The sequence below is a fragment of the Lepisosteus platostomus genome, chromosome 7, assembly GCF_059453375.1.
Source record: "Lepisosteus platostomus isolate fLepPlt1 chromosome 7, fLepPlt1.hap1, whole genome shotgun sequence".
Lineage (NCBI taxonomy): Eukaryota > Metazoa > Chordata > Actinopteri > Semionotiformes > Lepisosteidae > Lepisosteus > Lepisosteus platostomus.
This window is the reverse complement of record NC_142617.1, coordinates 29,950,612-29,975,769: the sequence shown is the minus strand read 5'-3', so window position 1 is coordinate 29,975,769 and position 25,158 is coordinate 29,950,612. Positions and strand designations below refer to the sequence as shown.

The 25,158-nt window shown below is 35.9% G+C and overlaps 1 protein-coding gene and 1 long non-coding RNA gene across 5 annotated transcripts in view; both read left to right on the top strand.

Annotated features, from left to right (window-relative positions):
• The window catches only part of LOC148658504 (uncharacterized), a 340,797-nt gene that overhangs the window by 13,869 nt on the left and 301,770 nt on the right, over nucleotides 1-25,158 (top strand). The window lies entirely within an intron of this gene.
• On the top strand, nucleotides 532-23,581 carry mybpha (myosin binding protein Ha). Of its 4 annotated transcripts, none has more exons than XM_088639791.1 (11): nucleotides 532-913; nucleotides 1,142-1,276; nucleotides 3,116-3,283; nucleotides 7,768-7,856; nucleotides 8,405-8,600; nucleotides 11,187-11,326; nucleotides 13,166-13,325; nucleotides 15,025-15,161; nucleotides 18,455-18,641; nucleotides 20,587-20,636; nucleotides 23,225-23,581. In XM_088639791.1, the coding sequence occupies exons 1-10, from the start codon at nucleotides 592-594 to the stop codon at nucleotides 20,607-20,609; spliced, it is 1,557 nt and encodes a 518-aa protein (XP_088495917.1). In that variant the 5' UTR covers nucleotides 532-591; the 3' UTR covers nucleotides 20,610-20,636; nucleotides 23,225-23,581. The 4 variants fall into 4 exon arrangements, with proteins under 4 accessions (XP_088495917.1, XP_088495916.1, XP_088495915.1 ...); XM_088639790.1 differs by having other exon boundaries at nucleotides 20,587-20,640; nucleotides 23,229-23,581; XM_088639789.1 differs by having other exon boundaries at nucleotides 20,584-20,636.

Genomic DNA, 25,158 nt, shown 5'->3' with positions numbered 1-25,158 from the left:
CAGACTAAAAATCCAAGAAGGGCAAAATAGTGTATTTCTATTGTATTGCTTATTTATCTTTAAGTGGCTTCTCACTCTAATTGAATTTTGTACAAATAAAATGAACATACCAATATAATGCAGCATTGCACCTCTTTATGAACTTTGAATGTTGTGATCTATAAACATCTACCTTCGTTTTCGCCATTTGAAATACTCTGAACGTAATATAAACATATGTAATGACACATCAATGTTTGTGAAATATTTAGAGAAAAATTAAATTGTATACAGTACCAATATTAAACCAAGTATACCAAGCTAAAAGTACAAGTACAGTTATAATTTATCCATATGTGTCTCAATTTATGCGCACCATTACTAGTCATCTCTGTCCAAAACGTAGCGTTCCGTGTAATGAAATTTGCCATTCTAGTGTACTTGGTCAAAGAGAGGTTAAGGATTGTGTCCTGCTATATATAGGCTAAAGCTGGCAAGGGGCGGAGTTAAGTAAAATCGTTTTCTTTAAAGTCACCTCCTATATAAAGATGACAAGCCCTCTAGGAGACTTTTATCCAAAGGACTGGCTGTCCCACAGGCTGCTCAAGCACCATGCCAGCCAAACCTGCCCCCATCAAGAAAGCACCCGCCAAGAAGGCAGCTCCAAAGGCAGCGGAGAAACCGGCGGCGCCTGCCCCTGCCCCCGCTCCTGCTCCTGAACCCGCCCCTGCTCCTGAACCCACACCTGCACCCGCAGAGCCCGCACCTGCGCCGGCTGCGGAAGCTCCAGCTGAAGCAGCCCCTCCTGCAGAAGGAGCTCCGGCCCCACCAGCGGAGGGCGAGGCAGCACCCGCTCCCCCGGCAGAGAAAAAGCCTGCAGAAGAACTCGCAGCTCCACCACCCCCACCTCCTGAGCAAGAAAAGCCAAAAGATGGTAAAAGCAGCCAGACCCCTCAGAAAAAAAAAAGTTTCACCCGCTGACTTGCAGCTCAAACTTTGCGTTAAAAGTTCAGCATTAAAGTGTAACGACACAATTTTTAACGGTTTCATAAATATTAAACTCACATTTTGCTGCTAGTCAAGAAAATGGATGTCTTTGTAAGGTAATATTATGAAATAAGGTATATTCTAATATTTTTTGTTGTTGTTGCTGGAAAACTAGAGCCCACCTCTGAGCCTCTAGGTTTGACTGTGGAGGATGTCAACGATACTTCCGCGACAATCAAATGGAGACCCCCGGAGAATATTGGTGCCTCGGGGCTTGATGGATATACAGTGGAATATTGCAAAGATGGAAGTAAGTTCAGATGTGCTATCTATTCTTTATATAACGTATTTACATCTGGAGTCACCAATACAACAACGATCACAAACCCTCGGATACGCAAATACAAGAAACAATACCCGCAATGACTTGACTATTCAATTTAATTTAATTAACATGTATATCATATAAGGAGGCCCACGTCTAAAGGATGTCTGTAGCTATTTACTATGTACATTTTGATTGGAGCTCACAGCAGTTAATTGCAGCAAACTGGAATGTTAAAACTTGCACAATTTAATGGTAATATCTTAATAGAAACTATTCTATTAAAATATTATTCATACCAGAATTAAAGTGTTGCCAGGGAGAAAATGTACCTAACATTCAACTTGAGATATTTTAATGACAATTAAAAATGTGACGTGTTGCATGAGTTAATACGGTTAGAAGTGGGAAGACCGTAGCGCAGCTTTTTGAGAACATTAAAAGATCGATTCACGGTGTACAATGAATACATGCCATATCTTGGCAGAGCAATGTTATTTGTTTTAGAAGGACTCTGCAGACTAATTAATTGCGCTACTATGAGGAAGTTATGTAAAGATTTTCCTTAAGGTTACTAGATAAACTAAAATTAGACTCGGGAAACGAATTCCAGAACCACCCACTCCATACCAAGACATTTTTAAACTGAAAGGCACTCAGCAGATTCTTTAGATGCACTGTAAGCACCTGTTAAGATTGTGGATACTGCACTTCAAACTTTGCAGCTCTCTGGACTCATTAAATTCCGTAATGTAGCGTGTTACAGTAGGTACTCTGCTCTCAATGAATGAATTTAAGACACCGAATAATGATAGGAATTTATTTTTTTTAAGTTTACTTAACGCTTTTAAAAAATTTATTTGGGAAATAAATTAGACGTTAATTGCAATCATAACAGTTAAGAATGTTCATACTAAAGTTTCACGTTTAATAGCAATATTATTTCATGTGTTAATTAATATCCAACCCAGAGCAAGGGCAAAATTTCGAAAGCCTTCAGATTTCAATGTATAGGCTCAATGAAAATAGCTGACTTAACACGTGTCGTTTCACTAAACCTTTTTTTAGATGTTAGCTAGCTTGACCAATGACCCCTCTGAATGCAGTTGTAAAATTAATGAAAAAATATAATTTTCTTAGCAGCGCAGCTTTATCGGTTGCACCTGTCTTGAATGTGTCACCAGCAGCTTGATTCCCGGCCGGATTTTTGTCCCTATTTGGAAGACTGTCTTAGAGCCGCTGTCACTGTATCTGAGAGACACGCACGCATTTAGAACTCAGAATAAACGCCAATAGAATAAGTAAAGTCTGAAATTGAACTAAATAAAATACACGAAAAACAAATCCATATAATAAGCTTTGACTTATGATTATTAAAGGGGAAAGTGATCATTTCTAAATTTTAAAACCATTTGATATATGATTCAAATCAATAACGCAAGTGCATCAGCAATAAGAACAAGTATAATACTGGGAAGTTAACTGCATGAGAGGAAGTAATTATTAAATGTAACCTGCATATACTGTACTTAGGGCATGTGTTTTTAACTCAAATATGTGATTTAATACATAGCCAAGTATATATAGGCAAAACCTTGTATTTATTGTAAATTTTGTTAAACCTCCAAAAAACAAGAAAAAAAGTTAAAACCCAAGCCTTGTGTTTTTTATATTTGTTTTAGAAAATAAAAGATGCCATACGCATGTATCATATATACAGTATGTTCTCTGTCTCCTAGTAGTGCCCTGAGTGAGTTAACCACTTTCTGATTTGAAAACTCTCATAATCAGTCCTCTAATATAAACTCTTATCTCATTCTCTAGCTCAAGACTGGGTGGTAGCTAACCAAGAAGTCATTGTTTCCAACCGCTATGTCATCAAAAACCTGACCGCTGGTGATAAACTGCACATCCGCGTAAAGGCTGTCAACCCCGGAGGAGCCAGCGCCCCTGCTGTCCTCGAACAGCCTGTTGTAATTCGGGAGATCATTGGTGAGTGTTGATTACAGCCCCAAGAGCTGTAAGGAGCACCTTCAGGTGCTTCAAGCTTCAAGCCTCCACGTTCCAGATTCATGCAAGTTTCATGCATACTGTATTTCACATAAGTTTATGCTTGTAGTTTCATGTAATGGGTGACTGCTAAAAAATTTGTATCTGCAGAATTGTGCTCAATTCTTACTCTTCTTATGTTAATGTATTGACTTTCACCCATTTTAAATATTTCTCTCTGCTGATGAGCTGTTCTTGCAAAAAGAGTTTTTGAAAAGATAAAAAGCTAAGTGTGAGAGATTGGCAAAGGAACAAATTTTAATAGTGTAGCAATACTTGATCTTGAGGCTATGCCATGATATTTTGGTTTCCTATCACATTGCTTAGTGTTTGAGAAAAAAGTGTTGTGTTTTTTAAGAAAAAACTTCTAGTGAAGTTTGCAAACAACAATCTAAAGCACATTTTTGGCACAGAATAACACTATGCTAAAACAGTAGTGTATGTTTCTCCAGGCATGGGAACAAAGTATGTTTCCTTAGGCATTTTGTCTAGGGGAACTGGTGTTTTAGTTGTCCATGTGACTGCATATGTTGTGTTAGATATGTACTATATTCAGGCTGCAATTTTGTCTCGACCTTTAATCGGTCATTTTGGCAGGGCCATGTTCTGGGCTCCTATATCATGCCAAATGCTCATTCACTTCCTAATCCATCTTCTTGCCTGACCTGTATGACCATTAGGAAGTTGTGACAAACCAAACACACAAACACACCCACTTGCTTCATACAAACATGTTATCTCCATACACAGTAATTCATAATAATAATAATAATAATAATAATAATAATAATAATAATAATAATTGCTTACACTTATATAGCGCTTTTCTGGACACTCCACTCAAAGCGCTTTACAGGTAATGGGGACTCCCCTCCACCACCATAAATGTGCAGCATCCACCTACATCCACAGTGAGTAATTTCCTTATATTTGTACAGTACAAACACCTCTACCCATATGCTACAACAGCGAATGTTAAAACAGTTAATATTAGTTGCATGTGATTTAAACAGCAAGAACATGTCACAATTTAAACATTAAAGAAGTAATTCAAGGAACATCAAGAAACATCAAGAAAGTAATTAAAAGCTGATGGTTATATGAAAATAAAAAAACTTGAAGTTTTAGTTTTGAAGAATATAAACGTAGTGGTTAGCATTCCTGACTTGCAGTGCTGGGTCCCTAAGCTCAGTTCCTGGGGTTCTATCTATATGGAGTCTGCATGTTCTCTCCAAGTTTGTGTGTTGCTTTATTTGCTCTGGTTTCCATGGTCCAGAGACATGCGGGTAGGTTAGTTGGCTTCTATGAAATTGTCCCTGGTGTGTGTGTCTGTGTGTTCCTTGCAATGGACTGAGTCCATTGAGTCCATCAAGAGTGTATCCCATCCTGTGTACAATAGTTCCCATTGGACAGCACTAAAGGAGACAGACAGAAGCATTAGAACAGGTGCACAATACTGTGATCTTTGAGTGCTACAATACATTTATTTCTGGTTCTCATTTCATGTCAGACCTCATTGATTTAATTGAACTACTTAACTGCTACATCAAGTCTAGAAATATTAAATAACTGATTTTTCCCAATGAAGAGCAGGTCTATCCAATTTTCAGTCCTTTCCAGTGTGCTTCATTTTAGAACATGTAAATCATTTATTTGCTATAACCAGATCCTTGATTATGCAACTAATATTCAGCAGAATATACATAGCTATTAAGGAGCTGGTTATATTAAAGTTCTGGAATGGAGTTGATTGGAATTAAATAAAATAAATTATACTGTTTTTTAAATTGTCCTCCAACTAGGAGTAGATTAAGACAATATCATTCTCACCCTGTTCCTGCAATTATACGCTCTCTATCTCCTCCACAAATCTCACTGAACCCTGAATTGCATTTGCCTTATTTAAATATATTTATTGCTGGGCCTACCTCCCTGAAAGGCACTGTTGAGCATGCAGCATGTTAATAGTTGAGATTTGTATTTAAGGGGCTAAAACTAAACCAGAAAAAATAAAAAAGATCACTAAGAAATTACACGAGTTGCTACAGTCCAGTAATGGGTAGAGCCCTTCCAAACGTTTGTGTAGTGCATGGCTGTGTGCAAACTTTTTTGCCTGGGCTAGTCTGAACATAGACACATTATGAATTGTTTCCCTGAAAAAAACAACTCTGAAAAGAATTTTACCAGAATTCTTGGAAGATAACTAGGAAGCATGGCTATTAACAAGGCTTAAGAAATAAAAGGTCTGCAAAACACCATATCCTTTGATGGAATGCACACTTAAGTGGGTTGGGTTTCAGTATTCCCATAAGAGTGATAGTGACAAGTGTTTGTAGGGGGTGAAATTCCAGGGGACTCCATATAGAGCAAATAGCGGACATGCAACCTCATGTATCACATAAGCCTCTTGAGCCTCCCTAGGATTTGCTGTTTATCTTTAAACATGCCAAGGTCTCTGCTCTACTTAAACTAGACACTAGAAACCATTCATACCTAAGGTGGAAAATTGTAAAACCTGTTATATATAGTATGTTCATCATAAATTTGCCAAGCAACCTCTCAAGTTTACCACAGTCTTCTTCTTTTACCTCATATTTTACCTTGCGTTCACAATGTTCTTTTGCAAACAACCTGTTTACAAGACCTTTGGGTAATAACAGTAAATGCAGCTTTATTTGGTTTGCACTTGTTTGTGGTTGGTTGATTAGCATGACAGGAACATTTATAGTTATAACAGATTTGCTTAATCACACAGTCCTCAAGCCACATTGTGCACAACTGTCACTAGGGCCTATAGTGATTTGATAGGTAGAACTACCTTTTCCATCAGATTGAAAATAGAGCCCTGTGTCTATGAGTAGAATGTTTGTCCTGTCCTGTATTTGTATTCTTTATTACTTTCGTGCTTGGAAGTTCTTTGGATCAATGGAAAGGTTTCAGATAACACATTTTATCAGACACATTTATCCGTTACATCACATAACATTTTAAATTAAATATTTTAAAATTTCATTATGTGACATTTATGTATTGATTTGGTATACTATACTTAGTAACACACTGTTTTATTTAAGCTAAGCAATAAATGAGGATGCATATCTGGATAATCGGTCTTCCTATATACACAAAATAATTTTAAAAATATATTCTCTTCCCCAAATCCACAGTTTTGTGTTTTAAATAAATTCAATATAACTCATGTTCCCCTGTGACGCTCTATTGAATAAATGGGTTAGAAAATGGATGGATAATATAACTCACTTTTTGTACCTTATTAAATATTAAAAAGTGGTCAGTGTCTTTTCTATAAGATGTATATGACTGCTAAATTTAATTTTAGTTTTTCAGCATGTGTTGCAAAGGGAACTGTCCAGTTATTTGTAGTATATATGACCTCTTAATATAGATATTGAACTTTCAAGATTTATATTCCTGTTTATACTGTAATTTTAAGGATCTTGGAAATGACTGTGTTGGGAGTCACAGGGTGTTGAACCCGTACTGATTGCACACTGAGTTGTGTCGAAGATCAATGGTTTGGATATATGTGTGTCTCTAGCTGTGGCTTGGATTCCCTTCCGACTGTGCAGAATTGTCTCAGTGCTGCTGGAGGGAGTGTTGGAACTCATTGAGCAGACTCTCTCACAACGCCATTGTTGAGAGATGCACCTCTCCTCTGTTCTCCACCTGTAAGAACAGGGGCCATAATTCAGATGTATAGAGACAGTTGGTGATTCCAAATTAGGTAGATGTATTTATTAAAAAAAACAGGTGGTTATTTTTAGACACAGAAGTGTCAGAAGACAGTGCCTGAATCACTATAGCAATTACATCTTCAATTTCTGCCAGGAAATAAGATTTAGCTATGTGATAAAAATAATAATTTAGTCACTGTATTTCAGTGGGTAATGACTTAATATTGCATTTTGTGCCATGTGCATCTTTAATACATTTCTTTTGTTTTCTGATTATGGTTTATGTTTGTTTAATTGAAATCATAACACTAAGAACCAGCTCCAGACAAATATGCTGTATCTTCTTGCAAGGTCCAGGAGAAGAGAAGGTGCAGAAGACAGAGAAGTGTGGGTTTAATTAACACCAGTGAAAACTGGCATCTGTTTAGCCTGAGTTTTTACTGAGTTTTCCTTTTAATTTAACTAACAGAGCTCTTAATATGTTCCATTGGCTGCTTAAAAGTTGTTTTTCTAGTCAATTTAATGTATTACTATTGCAAATAGTACAATTACTGTATGTCAATCAGATCTTAAAATGACAACAATCAAGATGAATTATTGTTGTCAGGGACCATTGTTCCTGCCCTCTCTGATAAGATAAGATGGTTTATTTTTAGATCATGTAAAGGTTAAATTAAAATAACCTTTGATTTGTAAACTATTTGTTTGGTTACCTTCCTTTTCTGATCTCAGATCGTCCCAAACTTCGCCTTCCACGCAACCTGAGAACGACCTTTGTCAAGAAAGTGGGCGAGCAGGTCAATCTTGTCATCCCTTTCCATGTAAGAATCTTGCTTAAGATCCACTTGGTTTCCATGCATAGAAACATCTGTAATATGTGTGCTATGAGGTCTCTGCTAAAAGCCACTGTACAAAGGGGCTTGCCTGCTCTTAGACTGTGCCAGTCTCCAGTTCTGGCTATGCATTCTTTGTGACAATACAGTGGTGCTCCATGATCATGACAAGGAACGTCTTTGCATACAGTAGTAACCCTGCCCATGTCTGTCTTTTGTTTGTGATACTAAATGTCATCGGTGGGAGGTGTATCTCTCCCAGGTGGTACTAAGATACTGTCATTGCACTGTTTGAGTTCCAAATTTGAGTCAGAGATGAAAAACAATTACATCTTACAAATACATTACTTTTATAAGATGGAATATTTTCATATTTACCTAATATGCACTTAAGTACAAGACCACTTAATTGAACTAAACAGTGGTATTCTGTGATATCAACCTGGTACATTTTATGTTCTTTATGAGTTCACAGACCTAGGTGATCAGCTTGCTGAGTGGAATCAGAGTCTTGAACCTTGCTGCTGTACCTACAGGGCAAACCAAAACCTCAGGTGATCTGGACAAAGGATGGCCAGCCCTTGGATCCTAAAAGGGCCAGTGTGCGCAACAGTGACACAGACACCATCTTGTTCATCCGTAAGAGTGAGAGGAAGGACTCTGGCAAGTACGAAGTAACAGTGAAGATTGAAAGCCTGGAGGACAAGGCTACCATTGCCATTCAGATTGTAGGTGAGTGACTCGGATCAGCCTGTTTCAGCAAACATATGATGGTAATGAAACCTAATAGGAATAGGAATAATAAATAAATAATAGGAAATCAAATAGGGGTCCTCTATAGCAGGACCAGTGTCCACAGAGCCAAATCAAGAAAATATGTTAATCGTACACATATTATTTGTTTCCATTATTCCAATGAACCTTGATTTGTTTAGTCTTGGAGTAAATATTTAAGAACATGCCTTACTATGGTCACGGATCCCTAATAGTTTTTTTGCCTGTTTGGAAGACTGGGTTAATATAGGCTTGCTCTCTTATAAGGAAGAATAGAGAATAAAGGCTGAATAAAGAAAGAATAAACTCTGTCCCTTATAGAGTCTGAGACACTTGATTTGTCTGAGACACTTGATTTATCTAGCATACATTCATATGCTTGAATGCTTTTGATGCTGCTACATCTCCACCTCTTCCACGTTTATTGTCTTTTCAGACTAGTATTGCATTCATTACATTGCATTGTGTTTCAGTGACTGCAATTACATTGTAACCCCCTGGTAATGTAGTAGATTATTTTTCTTGTATTGTGTTCCTAATATTCTTGGCATTTACTGTAGGTATAAAACATTCAGTTAACTGGTATATCAAGGTTTTGTCTTTCCCCGAGATTCTTTTTTGGCTCTACTTTCATTCCTTTCATGGACTCTGGACAACCATATGCCAGTTCATTTTCTGACTCTTCAGTGCCACGTATCATCCCAGCTTATCCTGTAGATGTTCAGTGGGAATCAAGTGTAACGATTGAGGCTTACACAGTATTCCTGTTAGAGAATGCCATTGTTACACACATTGTCCTGCTGGCATGTCAAGATGAATCCACTGAAAGGCCAGCTAGTGAGGTCCCAAAACATGATAAGTATTGCACTATGCAGTCAGTTTGAAATTAAGCATTAAAGGTCTGTAGCAATCAGACACTCCTACCCAGACAATCAACACCTCAACCTTCCCATCCAGTGGTCTCTTCTGCACAATCACATATTCTGTACCACACTCGCTGACATCCATCAAACTGGTGTAGTGTCGCCGGGGGAAAAGCAGGTGTAAAAGGGATATAACTCACACCACACTGATCATCTTTGTTCTTTGTCAGTACGTTTCCCAATTCCGTTCCATAATCTGTTGCCAGTATCCTTAAACGATCCAAAGTTCCAAGTCCGTATGTCCCTACCAATCCGCACCGTATCCAAGTCGTAATCCGTAAATCTTCGTCATAACCCATATCCCGTAGTCCGTTATTCTTTATTTCTTTCCAGCACAATCCTAAACCTCTCCTTCCTCCAAAACGCATTCACCTTATCAGCTTCCGCGCCGGCTTACTGTTTCTGGGGCATTTATATTCTGTTTCCTGACGCAGCTCACCTGTGTCTTATTGTTTTGCCGCATGGATCTTTTCCAACAGCGGGTCAGCTGTTTATCCTTGGCGGCCATCATGCTTAGGTCTATATCGAGTATATCCAGTGTTTCGTTACGGAAATACCGGTTATAAATGACCCTTCCCCTGGTATTCTTACACTGGGCAAAACAAAATCTTGATTTATTGCTGAACAGGAGTCCATCTTTGGTGTTCCAACATTCCAATGACACAAAGGCAGTATTCTCTTGATAAGTAGGGTATATTTAGTTTCCTCCTGTGTTCTTCTCTCTTGTTTTTCACTAGGCTTAAAATAAAAAAGTACTATATACTCATTACATCTACCCCCCTTTCTACTCAGATTATTTAGTGCTCGTGGTCAATTAATAATCAATCAATCAAAATGTACAAAATTTAATTTAATCAATATCCAAAATATTTTTACGGAAGCACACGTCATAAGTTGCTGCTCAGTATATATGCTCACATATTTGTCTATATAAACACAAATTTGTGTTAGTGGGTGATGAGATGTTCAAAGTACTTTTCTGTGCCTTTTTTTTCTATTAGTGTTCTTTGCTATACTGGGGAGTAACTTAAGTACTGAAATCTTGTCAGTCTCAATTATAAATCCACCTCTTGTTTTATTGTACATGTCATATTTAAGCAACTTTAAGCTTGAAAAAAGCAACTGACTCTACCTCACACTGTCCATACAACACACTTCTCTTTTAGCAAAAGGAATATGTGTGACATTTGTGCGCTACAGTATGTACACAAAGTACCTACTGTAGAGGTATGTACTGTAGAGGCATATAAAAGTATTTAGTTAACATGTACTAAGATATTTACAGCAGTAAATGTCATATTCTTCTAAACTACTGTTTTTTAACACTTTAAGCAAATATATTGAGACAAAGCTAATCTATCTCATTAAAAAATGAAAGGGAACCATGAGATAAGACTATACATATGGAAAATACTAGTTAAAAATATTTTCTCTTCTCAGTCGTTGAAAATTTTATGGGTTCTTCGGGAGCGAACAAAATATATAAAAATATCAGGATATCAAAAGCGAACAAAAGTTTGTCATCTTCAGAAAGTATTTGGAGCAGACTTTTTGGTCAGAAACAGAAAGCTGTAAAAAATCTCTGTGAATACCAACATAGTGGTTGCCTGTCATTCTGCAGAGAAGCCAGGTCCTCCCCAGAGCATCAAGCTGGTGGATGTGTGGGGCTTCAATGCCGCCCTGGAGTGGACCCCACCCAGGGATGATGGAAACACAGAAATCACTGGCTACACAGTCCAGAAAGCTGACAAAAAGACCGGAGTGAGTACTTTTTCTGTCCATACCCATTAAAAGATGATCCAAAGACCTAATTCAAAGCTTGAATTTAACAAGGACCTTTAAACAATAAGTAGCTTAGACTCTCTTTTAACAACAGTTTCATTCATTTCTGGTTTATGAGCTCCATGTCCTTGTGTAATCTGACAACAAGTTTAAAGTGAGTAATAAAGGTTATTACCCTTTTTTAAATATACATAGTTTATATATACAAAAGTTCTAATATCACCAGGACTAATTGTTAAAATTGTTAACATTGTTAAAATAATTCAAGTAGATAGCTGTGTCAGCATGTGTAGGCTACAAAGGAACAAGTAAAAGTTTATTCCATGCTGAAAGGAAAAGAAATACAACATTTCGGCTTTGGAGAAGAAGGCTCCACAGCCAAAATGTGTGTTTCTCAACAGCTGAAACACAGCCGAAAGTGTTTCTTTTCTTCTCTTTTCAGCATGGAATAATCTTTTATATTGTTAAAATAGGTGGAAAGAACAGAATGTATTTCCTTCTATTTTGAAGGAAAAAAAGGTTACTGTAAATTTATTACTGGGCACCTCTGAGACACTTTGAGAGAAGTGCAGTTTTACAATGCACATACAGTGAACAATGTGTAATGTGTAAAATCACTATATTTTTAATGATGTTTAATTTCTATTACATACTATTTTATTAAATGTAAAAAATAGTATTATCTACTATAATATTATCTAAATAGTAATATATATTTTAATATTCTCTTAAAGAATTGTATGTTAATTGCACTAAGTTGAGGACTAAGTCATAGGACTCCACGCACTTGTATGTAGACATCACTTTGAGTCCAAAAATAGATATTTCTGCACTACTTCCATTTAGTCTCAATTTACCTTAAATCTTTTCAGAAGATATTTTTAATAGAACAGTTATGAGAAACAACTTTATGAGCCATATGAAAATGCCCAAGAAATATTGATATGTTGTTTATTAACATTAATTAAAATGTAGTACTGAGGAATGCAGAGTCATTTACAGCAGTGAAATATAGATTTTCTCAGGGCTGTGACAGAGACCTGGCATGAAGGGTAGGAAAGCTTGGCAGGATTTACAGTGAATACCTCTCATGGTGGGGAGCAGGCAGCTGGCAGATAGGAAATGACATTAAGTGGACACCTTTTTACCTTTTAAGAGAGTGGGTTTTGAAATAAGGTACTGTAAAAACAAATTTGTTGTGAACCAAATCTGACATGAAATGAATCCTCGCCCTCTATATAAAGCAATTAAAGCCTTCACTGAGTTCATAGTGGCTGTTGTACTGTATGCTACTGCAGTAAAAACAGTGCTGACTGCTTCAGCTGGTAACAACACACAGAGTGAGAAAGTGAGAAAGACACTGGGAACAATTCACTTAACAAAATTTGTACGAGTAGCAGGAAAATTATCAAGAAAATCCAAATGTAAATAACATACTTTATTTTTTTGCTTTGGAATACTTAAATAGGAGGATCCTAAATTCTTTCTTGATGTCTAAGAAAACAAATATTGCATAGAAAATTGCACAAGAAATTTGCATATATTGTCTTTTTATATATAAAAGTGGCCCCTATATATGAATTTACTTATGAAGTGTGTAGTTTATTAATGTACAGTAATGTTTGTAGTTCATTACTTAATATACAATCTGATTGTGTATGTCAGATTACACAATCTGATTGATAAATGCATTTGTTCAAGACAGTTCTTCAAGGAATTCCAGAAATTAATATTTGTATTTATAGTCTGTATATCTTTGACATCTATATTTAGAATTACCAGGCTCAGGAGCTCATAATGTTTTTTTTCTGGTTTCAGGACTGGTTTACTGTCCTGGAGCACTATCACAGGCTAAACTGTACAGTTTCAGACCTCATCATGGGCAATTCCTACTCCTTCAGAGTCTTCTCCGAAAACCAGTGTGGCCTGAGTGAGGACGCAGCTGTAACAAAGACTCTGGCTTATGTTCAGAAAACAGGTGAGACAGGGCCTAGTACTAGTCTATCTATAGAACTGGTTTTTAGAGCTCTCAACATAATAATAATAATAATTGCTTACACTTATATAGCGCTTTTTCTGGACACTCCACTCAAAGCGCTTTACAGGTAATGGGGACTCCCCTCCACCACCACCAATGTGCAGCATCCACCTGGATGATGCGACGGCAGCCATAGTGCGCCAGAACGCTCACCACACATCAGCTATCAGTGGGGAGGAGAGCAGAGTAATGTAGCCAATTCATAGAAGGGGATTATTAGGAGGCCATGATTGGTAAGGGCCAATTGGAAATTTGGCCAGGACACCGGGGTTACACCCCTACTCTTTTCGAGAAGCGCCCTGGGATTTTTAATGACCACAGAGAGTCAGGACCTCGGTTTTACGTCTCATCCGAAGGACGGCGCCTGTTTACAGTATAGTGTCCCCATCACTATACTGGGGCATTAGGACCCACATGGACCACAGGGTGAGCACCCCCTGCTGGCCCCACTAACACCTCTTCCAGCAGCAACCTTAGTTTTTCCCAGGAGGTCTCCCATCCAGGTACTGACCAGGCTCACACCTGCTTAGCTTCAGTGGGTTGCCAGTTGTGAGTTGCAGGGTGATATGGCTGCTGGCTTTGGCATGGCAGCCTAGAAACTACTACAGGTACAGTGTTGAGGTATGATACTAGACATTCATGGAATTCCACAAGACGTTACCAGCAAATGGAGCCCCAGATCCCCCATTAGTGATTTTTTTTAGATTTAGTTTTTTACAGATGGGCTGTCATCTATGCATTTAAAACTGATAAGGAATATTTGGGAAAAAAAGTATTGCTACCATATATGATCTTGATTATAACATTGTTAGCTTACATTGCATTTACAGAAAAAACAAGCAATTTTAAAAACTTTCCAGGACTATGCACAAATGTCAATTAAAATAAATTTATGCTAGTGCAATGTATAACATGTAGATTGTAAGAATATGCATTATAAACATAAAATATATAGCAGTTAGCTTAGAGAAGGTGCTTTTTTTAAAAGGTGTTTATGTGGACTTCTCATTGTCCTCATTCTGATGTAAAGACCGTGTTATTGATTGTGAAAAGTGTTTAATTTAATTCTGCACTTGAAAGTTTGAAATTTTGTAGAATCCATGCCATTTGGATTTGGTCAACATATGACATAAAGGATACTATAGCTTCAACAATGCTTCATAGAAAAGAAACAGAAGTTATTTCTAGTCTCAGGGGATTGTCTAATAAAGACAAAGGAGATAAACTGTCATATACAGGCAAGGGAGTTAGGAGCATAATGGAATATGTTTGCCTCTCAGTGAAAACAGTAAGTGTGAAACTAATTATGAGAAAATTAATCTTCACTTTTAAAACTCTACACATTACGTTGACATTTGGCTATGAACTGTCTTTTATGAAGATGACAAGAAAAATGAAAATAAGTTAAATTATATGATAAGAAATGGCCATTGTACCCATCAGTGCTTTTCCACTCACAGCTCCAAGCTCACATCTGAAAGACATACTACAGACTGTTTTATACAGGACCTTTTCAATAGCTTCTTAGTTTCCTTTTGAATGAAAAAATGCAGCTAAATTTAACACACTGCTTGATATACCTCTACGTACACCATTCCTGTCTTCAGTCACAATGCTGCCTGTTGTATATTTTCTGCAGGCATTCTTTACAAACCATCAGAGCACAAGGAACATGACTTCAATGAACCTCCTAAGTTCACACAGCCACTGAATAACAGGTGTGCTACAATTGGCTACACCACCAAGCTGCTGTGTGCTGTGAGGGGAAATCCAAAGGTAAGGCTTTACACACTTAATTTTTCCTTTTTTAAAGAGGCACATTAGCCTTGGAATGCGACCAACAATTTGTGAAGTGTGGCTACAGAACAATATGACTATAAAACTCAAATAAGACTCAAATATGAAATAGAAAAATAAATACAATAAGATTGAAGCTTTTGAAGAAATAATAAATGCATTTCAAGAACTCAAAGTACTTTACTGTCAACAACAACACTGAAGTCATCAACTGTGAAGTGAAGGTTGCTCAGTCTTGGTTTATCTTAAAGTTGAATTTGAATTTGGTCCACATCTCAGCACCTAAAAGGCAACCGTAAAGTGCAGAACTCAATTGCAATTGAGTGTCATCTGCAGAGCAGTGAAACCAAAGCAAAATCTAGTCAATATTAAGTAAATTGATAAATCAATTCTTTGAGCTAAGGTCTGCTGGTCACAAATAAACGTTTCTAGGATTTCAGTAGTTTATCTGTAAAGAGCTAGACTTATTGAGCACTTCCCATATAGTCAGGGAAGGTAAAATGTAAGAAGAGATCAGAGTGTGCTGTTTAAAATGGTAGAAAGTAAAACTGATGGGAGCTGACACGTTATTAAAGCAAAACTAAACCATTCTATACAAGTATTTATGTACAAAGGCAAATTCATAAAATATACACAGCATTTCTATCTCATCCTCTGAGAATTATCATTCTTAAATAGCAGCATTGTGAATTACAGTACTTGAAATTCTTTTACATTTTTTGTGGGATTGTTTTTCTGTGCTTTTTGTAATTAAACAACTTTCAAAGATGTATAGCCATGCCTTTAAGAATACAGACACCCAACCAATTGCAAAAGTTTTTTTTTTAAAATAATTTCTTCTTTTTTATTTGGTTATATTGATCTACTACATTAACATCAGTCTATTCCAAGAAAAGGATGGTAAGTAAGAATAACCATGTTATTCAATTTTCAAGCTGGAACATATTCTAAAGCAACTGTGCGTTATTACATTTCATATTCCAGGGAACATAGGAGTCAGGTTTTCAGGCGGCTGAAGAGATACATTTGTTGCAGGCCGAATAAGTGTGATGACTTTACAGATAAAAAAAATAGCACTGCACAGATGAGCCATTTTCCATCCCTCGGTTCAGTAGAGCTTTATTAGGACCAATAGCTTTGCACATGTCGAATTACTCATACAGTTGTACTAGTTGCATAAGCAAACAAAGGTAACTGCCTCCAAAGACAAGCCAAGACAAGAAAGTTAGTTTGCCAGTTATAAATGTATCTATATCTGAAAAAAGCAGCAATTTGGATTTATTTAATTCCATTACTAATAACAGGAGACAATATTGTATATAATGAGACAATATTGTTTCTTTGTAAAAAAGAGATCCCAATGTATTTGCATTGAAACTAAAGTGGATCTACAAGTGCAAACAAATGCTTAAGTGAGTTTTTTTCCCTTTTTTATTTTTGTATCATTGGAAGTCAGGAAAAGAAGGCTAGAGGATTGGCATGCAGTCAGGAAGTTAGTACAGTTAGTACCAGAAATGTGAACTCTATGGATAAATGATTGTGCATTAACTTCCTAAAATATGAGATAAAATATAAACTGGCATTGCGAAGTGCAGTCCTTCATCTTCACCATGGAACCTAGGAAATGAGTAATTTCGGGTCAACATGGACAGCATGAAATGCAGAAGGATTCCTTCAGTAATGCACAGGCATCTGCCATTCCCAAGTTTTTCAAGTACTTTGGTTACCAAAAGCTGGACATGTAGACTACTTGAGATGTTAACTAATTCATGTTTCCTACAAATGCCGTGTGGGTCACCTGGCTAAACATCTGACCTGTAGCCCTTCGGATTGCAGTTACTCTCCCAGTTAAATTGGCAGGAGCAAAGAGAAGTTTTTCAAAACTCAAGCTGATTAAAACATACCTAAGGTCAACCATGGCACAAGACTGCCTCAGAGGACTGGCCATCCTGACCATCAGTCATGCATTGGGTCAACTACTATCGAATGAAGATGTAATTGATGATTTTCCTTCTCAAAATTCTATGTGAATTGTTTTATAGAATGTTTTTATAAACTTTATAAAAGTTTTCCATCGGCTCAGCCTTACTGATCTCACCTCCCTTGTTATTGGTTGCATGTATGATTTAATTACGTTAATATTGGATCAATTCCTTTCTACAAAGGTTTCAGTGCAATCATTTATAGGTTATAATTTGCTCTGATTTTGAAGTAACAGAGATCTTGTTAATTTATTGTTTTAAATGTTCTTATTTATTACTTGTTATTACATGTTACCTTACATGTAAAAAAATGTGCTTCTTGTTCTTGTTTGTGCAAATTGTGGACTGGAGGGGCCCCTTTTCAAGATCTTGCCTAGAGACCCCAAAAAGCTAGGAGTGGCCCTAAGTATAGTAATGCCTGGACACTGCAAGTCATGATCTGGATTGAATGTGGCTGTTACTGTAGGGTGTTCAAGAGCTTGGGTTAAGGCAGAAGTTCATTTCAGAGGCTGTAAATGACTGAGAAGCCCTTTGTAGGAACCACTCCTCTCACCCTTTTTAGTGAGGGGGCTAAAAACAAGTTTACAGTGGAAAGCTGTCTCCAGTGGAATCACATCTAGAATGACAAAGTAGTGTACCGGGGAATTCTTTTTGTGAGGATAAACAACATATGGGAAATTAGGAGTTTAAAGAAGAAACCTATTTAGATTTAATTTTATACACATTATTAAAAATGAAATGTATTGATTGGTATATCACACAACTGACTCTACATCATTCTTCCATAGTATTTTTATTAAAAGAGTATTCCGTGTATAATATCAGGAGAACCACTCTAACATAAATGGAATGCTTTGTTTATTATTCAAAACATTTATTAATACCATTTATTGTTTATATTTTAAAACATAAGAAAAATTACAAACTATTATAGGCTACTTCTAGTCCATTAGTTAGTAAATATTTCATCCAGAGATCTCATCTAGCTGTTTCTTGAAAGAAGCAAGGGTACTGGCTTTAACAAGGCTGGGTAGATTGTTCCCTTTTAATATGGTTTCAACCCTAAACTCCAGACAGTTCTATGTTTCTTGGAACGCATGTTGACACTTCTCTTGAGCTTCCCTTGTTAACTTATCGCAAAATTATAAACTAAAAATGTAAGTGTGAGGAATGTAAAGGATAAAAGCTTGAAATCAATGCATCTATCCCCGTTCTCTGATTCTTGTGTTATATTCCTGCTAATTGTCTACTGTATCCTTACTGTTGTCTTGTCTTTTTTACCATCATTAGCCCAAGATTGAGTGGATGAAAAACCAGATGGTGATTGGAGATGATCCCAAATACAGGCAGTTAACCACCCAGGGCCTGTGCACCTTGGAGATCCGAAAGCCCTCCACCTTTGATGGGGGTGTCTACACTTGCAAAGCTACCAATGCACTGGGGGAGGCTACTGTTGACTGCAAGCTTGATGTCAAAGGTAAAGTCAAATGAAAAGTCTTTTACAAATTAGTGGTTGTTGCCCGTGTTTCACAACAACTGTGACAATTAAAACAATTCACAATGGCTGAACTTCACAGTTTGTAGTAATTACATTTTAAATCTCATGGTGTTATGTCATATCATGGACATGAAATTAAAAATTGCAAAATATATTGGCCATCGTTGAACAGTGTCGCATTGTGTTGTGGTGACACACAACATTTGGAAGCAGTGTTTGAAAACACTGTTTACTAATAAATTAAAATCTTTGCTTTCTGAAATCAGTGAGCATTAAATGTAGAGTAGTGAGCAATCTGCCATAATGACATTCATCATTCCCTAGCTGTGCGTCGCAAATACCAGTCCATATTTAGACACAGCTCTCTCCGTATCTTCTAGTTAGCTAGACAGTTCCAAGCTAGCGTTGTGAGGTTTGGATTTTGCGCAGTTCTGACTTCCAAAACTATAGTATGTTTGACTGGCAAATCTATTTTTAGTAGTGTTTTACTAAAAACATAATCCTAATCATAATCATAATCATAATACAATACAATTTCTTTGAAAGAGTCTGACACCAGCAACGTGTAACAGGGTTTCTGAATTGATACAGTGTCCTCTAAATAAATAGGTTTAATTAGTAATTTTAGATTTGGTTTGGACACTTTAGAATTATTTTCACTCAAAATTACATACAAATTTAAATCCCTACATTATAGCCTCTACACTAGTCTTTGGTCAATCAAAAAACCCTCTTATGATGCTCAACAATGAGCTTTTGTAAAGTAAATAAACTTATGATCTTATAAAAATGGACTGGATTTCAACTCACCAGCAAAAACTAACTTCTTGGAGATGGTGAGAGTCCGTTTGTGCCACATTTCTCCTAGCAGTGAAATTGGTTGGACCTTGGCTATACAACAATCAGGAACACAAAGGTCAAAGGTCTGCATCAACCAGCTACAATGGTCCATCTCCAGTAACTGAAAGTATGAAAGTATATTTTTATGCCAACTAAAAGGTTGGCACTTAATATTTCCTGTGGTCAGACACACCTTATACATTTACCTGGTGAAATACCATGTTAAGAACATAAGAATGGTTACAAATGAGAGGAGAAGCCCATTTGAAGTGTTTACATTAATTAATCAATCTTGCATATTAGGAGTTTAAATGCCTACATTGAACAATGACAAATGTTTCTAATGGACCCTGTGTTGCACACATACAAATACATAAGCAGGTGGTTATTATTGACAGGTACAAGAATCAGATACACTTTAATTGGTATTACAACAAAACACATCTTTAGATTATGATTCTGAATCTCACATATTAGATTTTTAAAGAATTTAACTTCTACTGCAATACTACCTTAGACTAAAGATGAATCCTGAAGATGCTCTCTTTAAAGATGTTGCTTGTGTAAAAATACATCCAAAATTATACACATCTTAAAAAGGCTGCATAAAATGTGCACTTAGCATGTAATTCTGTTCATTGCATGTAAAGATATATAAATGAGCAATCTGACAATGCAAATAAAAATATTTTTCTTCCTATGAGGTGCTGGATTACTGGATTAATATTGTGTAATGTAGAATATAGTTCTGGGCTGAGACATTGATCTAATCCAGTTAACAGATATACTTTATCCCTGCTCACATTTCCTAAAAATAACTTAGATTTGATTTCTCATTGATTTATTGTTCTAAATATATTTAAACCTATCATACCAGGGTGACCTGAGATATTTTCCCCCAAATATCTCTAATTTATGTGCACTTGACTGTATTTGGAAATTTCTTAACAGCCCTCATTCATTCCTAATGTGTATTATTGTGCATGTTTGACCTTTTCTTAATGCTTATCGTGTCTAAGTTATAACTTTTATTGTGTTGAAGCCTAATAATCTGTGAATTTAATCCACTTTCCTCTACTAGCAGTCCAGCCGCCTGCAAGCAAATAGACTCCCATCGGAACATACACTATAAAGGTCAGTGAAAGAAACAGAGTGTGTCTCAAATGGTAAAGCAGATTGTCATGCTTGGAACGTGTTGTGCTATCCCACATACCTTTTACCCTCATCACTAATTCAGATGAACACAATCCCATGAGAGTATGGGTCTGGACTGGCTTTCACATTTTTCTACAACTTTTTTACCTCAAAAAGAATACAAACCATGTCCAGTTCAAGCTGGTAAATTATAAACATAAGGTACCTTCTTGTTTGTTTGGTAAAGCCAAAAACTGTGCAGAACCTCATTGGACCAGCCTTCACATAAAATAATTTTGTACAGTAGGTTTTCTCTTTCTGCTCCATACCAAAAAGAGCTACCTTTGGATTAATTAATATGCTTAGAAATTGTGGAATTGAATAGCGGGTCTAATGTATCTGCTAGTGTACGCAGGGTTACATTCGCCTAATAAGAATAATTAAAAATTAAAAATTGATCAGAATAGATTTCGGGTTTTTACATGGTCCTATAGTTCCAGGACCATCTTAGTGTTTTTAAAGTTGTCACTAAATCATCCATCATTCATACTGTACTTCATATGCTTCACATGTGTTGAGAAGTATACGTCTAGGGGCATTTTCTCTCCATTTGCTTGATCAGAAAATGTCAGGGAACTAAGTACAAAGATAGGAAGACACGTCGTGATGCATGCTTAGTGTTTAATGGTGTGAATGTGTGAAGCTATATTTGAATTCAGACCTTCACAAATGAAAGAAATGTTTCAGCTGCTTAACCTTTAACTTCCCTCCCCTTTAAGAGATAAGCAAATCAGTTTGATTAATATTGCTTTGATTTACATGCCACAACAACTTTAAAATTTCCATCACTGCTACATTGGAAAGCAACAAGTGAGAGTAACAGATTAGAAATATAGAAATATTTGAACTTCATAAAAGATGCTTACCAAAAATGAGTCAAATTAATTTGGCTACATGTATTTTTAAAAAGTTTAATACAAATGTATTAAATTTTTCAGCGTTCAACACTTATAAAATGCTTTTTCTCATCGTCTGTGCTGTGTTTTTTTTTTCATTTTTAACCTTTAAATAGCACTGTTTAGACTGTAGTATATAATTTATTTAATTTCTACAAGTCTCTGTGTGTAAAGAGAAGCAAGAATGCCCCCTGACTGGAAATTGTACATGATCATACACTAAATTGGAGAAAATGTGGCCTCTCCCATTGACAGGCCTGTGGCTTGAGTTATACTTGTAACTCTGCTCTGTATGATCTGTTGGGCAACTTCATCACATTTCCCTGACTCAGCAGCACTGGTCCTGTTATTTCTACAGCAGCAAGTCAGCAGTTTATTTCTGGGCTCCAAGTGTGGATGTAATAAAACTTTCCATTCACAGATGATTTAGTGATTAAGGATCTATGTCAAATCTTAATGTTTGATCAGAAAAGAACAGGTAAATCAAAGTAAGACCAGGAACTGAAATCTTTTATTTTTGTAAACTATAATTTTTCAATTCTTGATATGATGCTTTTGTTCAAAGCAAGTTACATTTTATACAGCAACAGTGCTCTACTCAGGTAAATCATCATTCCCAGTTACAAGGCCAAAGCTCTAACTACTATTCATAGTGCATAGTGCAGTTAGATATACAGTATTAGATATACAGTATTAGATGTTTTGGTTTGTTTTTGGTTTAATATCTCTTTTTGTTAGCTCTCTTTTTGTTAGCTGAAATTCATTTTGTTAGTGAAATTAGCTGACTGCATTTTATGTGGCTTACAAATACACAGACAGAAGTGAACAATTTTGAATGTAGTATACTGGTGACTTGAAGGCCACCTGAATTATTTAATTTGTCAGTGTTGTTTTGAGTTCCAAATTAAGACCAGTAGGAACATAAACCTGGAAAATACAGGATTTGAGGTACTATTATTATTTCCAGGCCAGTAGACAGGTAATGGATCAACAAAGTACTATATGAGCAATCAGACAAGGAAATAGGACCCAAATTACCATATTCCCTTTTTATATTCTGTATTTAAATACTAAAGGTAAGATAACATAATTTTTACATCAGTTAAAATTTCAGATTAGAATCTAGGGAAACAGGAAAAGCCCCTGAAGGATATTCAAGAGTTCAAAAGAAAAATCTGCAAGATTGAAATTGAATGCTTTTGCCTATATTGCCATTCAGCTACTGTATATGTTCACTGATATCTTAGAGGTCTTCATTTTAACCAGCACCTACAGTCATCTCTAAAGTAAACTTTAATGTAGATTTATTTCAGACTCATTTCAAACTTAAGTTCTGTCCTTAGTTTTTGCTGTGAAAAGGCTCTGTAAATAATACAAAAGAAAACTTACCGTAAATCTGTTGTACATATTCCTGTAAGCACTGTGCATGAAATGCATGAAAGGTACTATAAGAAAGATTGATTTGACAAGGTTGTACCCATGACAATGTTAAGTTGTCCTGTATAATCATAAAGCTAAAACAAAAACTATGTGTGTATACAGTATATCATGAAAGAAAAATATATTTTTAAGTTTGGTACATACTGTATAGGGAAGTTAGTCACAACTGATCTTTCCCTTTTTATCTTTTGGAAAGACTGTGAAGGTGTTTGAAAGCGGTTGCAGAAAGAAATAACAGAAGGACTGGATGGTCTACATTTATATCACATCTGTTTTGCATATTGATTAATAATCTCTGAAGTTCTGTTTTCTGAAGACTTGTCACTTCACTTAATAAACCACTTTACGATGGAATTTATTTTGAAAAGACACTTGTGAAGTAAAAAAAAAGAAATGGAAGTGAATTAAAATATAATTCCTGGCTGTGTCCTACATTCTCTGAGTGAATCTGTAAGCAATAAATGAATTTCAAAAGGAAATTATATTGCAGTGATTATAGTGAGAAAGTGTTGATCTTTTATGATTTATTAAAAATAATTTTTCTTTGCAGACTGGTTTAGGTGTTTATATATTTTTTGTTTTCTAAAACAGCATATTCTCCAAGTATTTACACAATTTACATAACACTTGGACTAATTTCTATACATCTTGCTTCTTGTTTTGTCAAACAATATGATACATATTTGCCTTATGCTCTCATCCCTAAAATAGCCACAATACATAAGCGACATTAGTCCAACACAGATACTGTTTTCTTTTAAAACTAAAACCCCCAACATAAAACGAAAACACATTTTTTTTAATAGATACTGTATCAAGATGTAAACATCTTAAGCATATTTTAACAGACCAGGGTTAGACAGCATAGGCTAATGTGCGATACAAATCAAAACAACTTTAAAAGTGACAAGCTTGTGATTTCACTTGGTGTAAATCTGAAGCACATCAGCATTGAAGTGCACTGATCGTGATACAAAGTTATTGTTACACAGACACTTAAATCAGTAAACTTCAAGATCTACAGGTATCCACTCTCTAGGTTGTATTAATATTTTTCAAACTAAAAATTCACTACAGACTTCAGATGATGCACATATAATAGATAAAGCACTGCTAATGTTATGGACTGTCATGGAATTAGAAAATGGACAAGAGGGAAGAACAAAACTTTTTGTTCTCCTTCTTTGGCCTACAACCATCTGAACAGTAATATGTTTTAACAGATAAACCAATCCAATATGTTTAATTCACCTTGAAGTGTTGTCATATATTTTTGTGCAGCATGATGGCATGAAAGCTATTGCCTCTGCCTCACCGTGTTTAAATCCTGGGTTTGATTCTGGACTAGGGCACCTTCCATGTGGAGTTTGCATGTTCTACCTGTGGCCTTGAGGATTTTATTTAGTTTCCTCACAGATCTAGATCTTAATGGGGAGATCTGCAAATCAAGAACTTGACTCAGATGTGCCCTAAATTCTTAATCTTACCCCCAGGAAATTTCAATTTGTGCATCAATGCTAAACAGCCAAGGAAATTTGTGCATGCTGCTGATACTGCCCTAGCTGCTGACAGTGAAGGAAAGTTGTAATTATTTAAATACTAATCCATTGCAGTGATTAAGTAACAATTTAAAAAAGATGTTAGAAAGGGCATTAGTTACAGTGGTCAACACTGCCCTCCAAATATAATAATACAGCAAATTAACCAAATAGGATTTTTTTGATTTTACAAAAATGCAATTTAAAATTATGATAATAAAATTAGTATGTACCCTACAATATAAAAGTACAATTTGTTTTATTTTTGAGTAATGATATCCCTATAATCACATGACAAAAAATTATATATTTAAAGTGACCAATATTATATGGGGACATTCATTTTAAGTAACATTCAAAGTGTTAAACTGTTTTTGATTTCATATCTCTTTTAGATGCACTGTTAAATTAGAAAATATATTCACTTAATGAACATTGCCTTCAGAAAGTATTCATCCCCTCAAATGACTGCAAATATTGTTACACTCAGAATACAGCCAGAGTGTATAATGCATTAAAATTATTTTCCCTTCATTTATACAACAGTATCCACAGAGAACAGACACTGTATTGTATCACAAAACATAC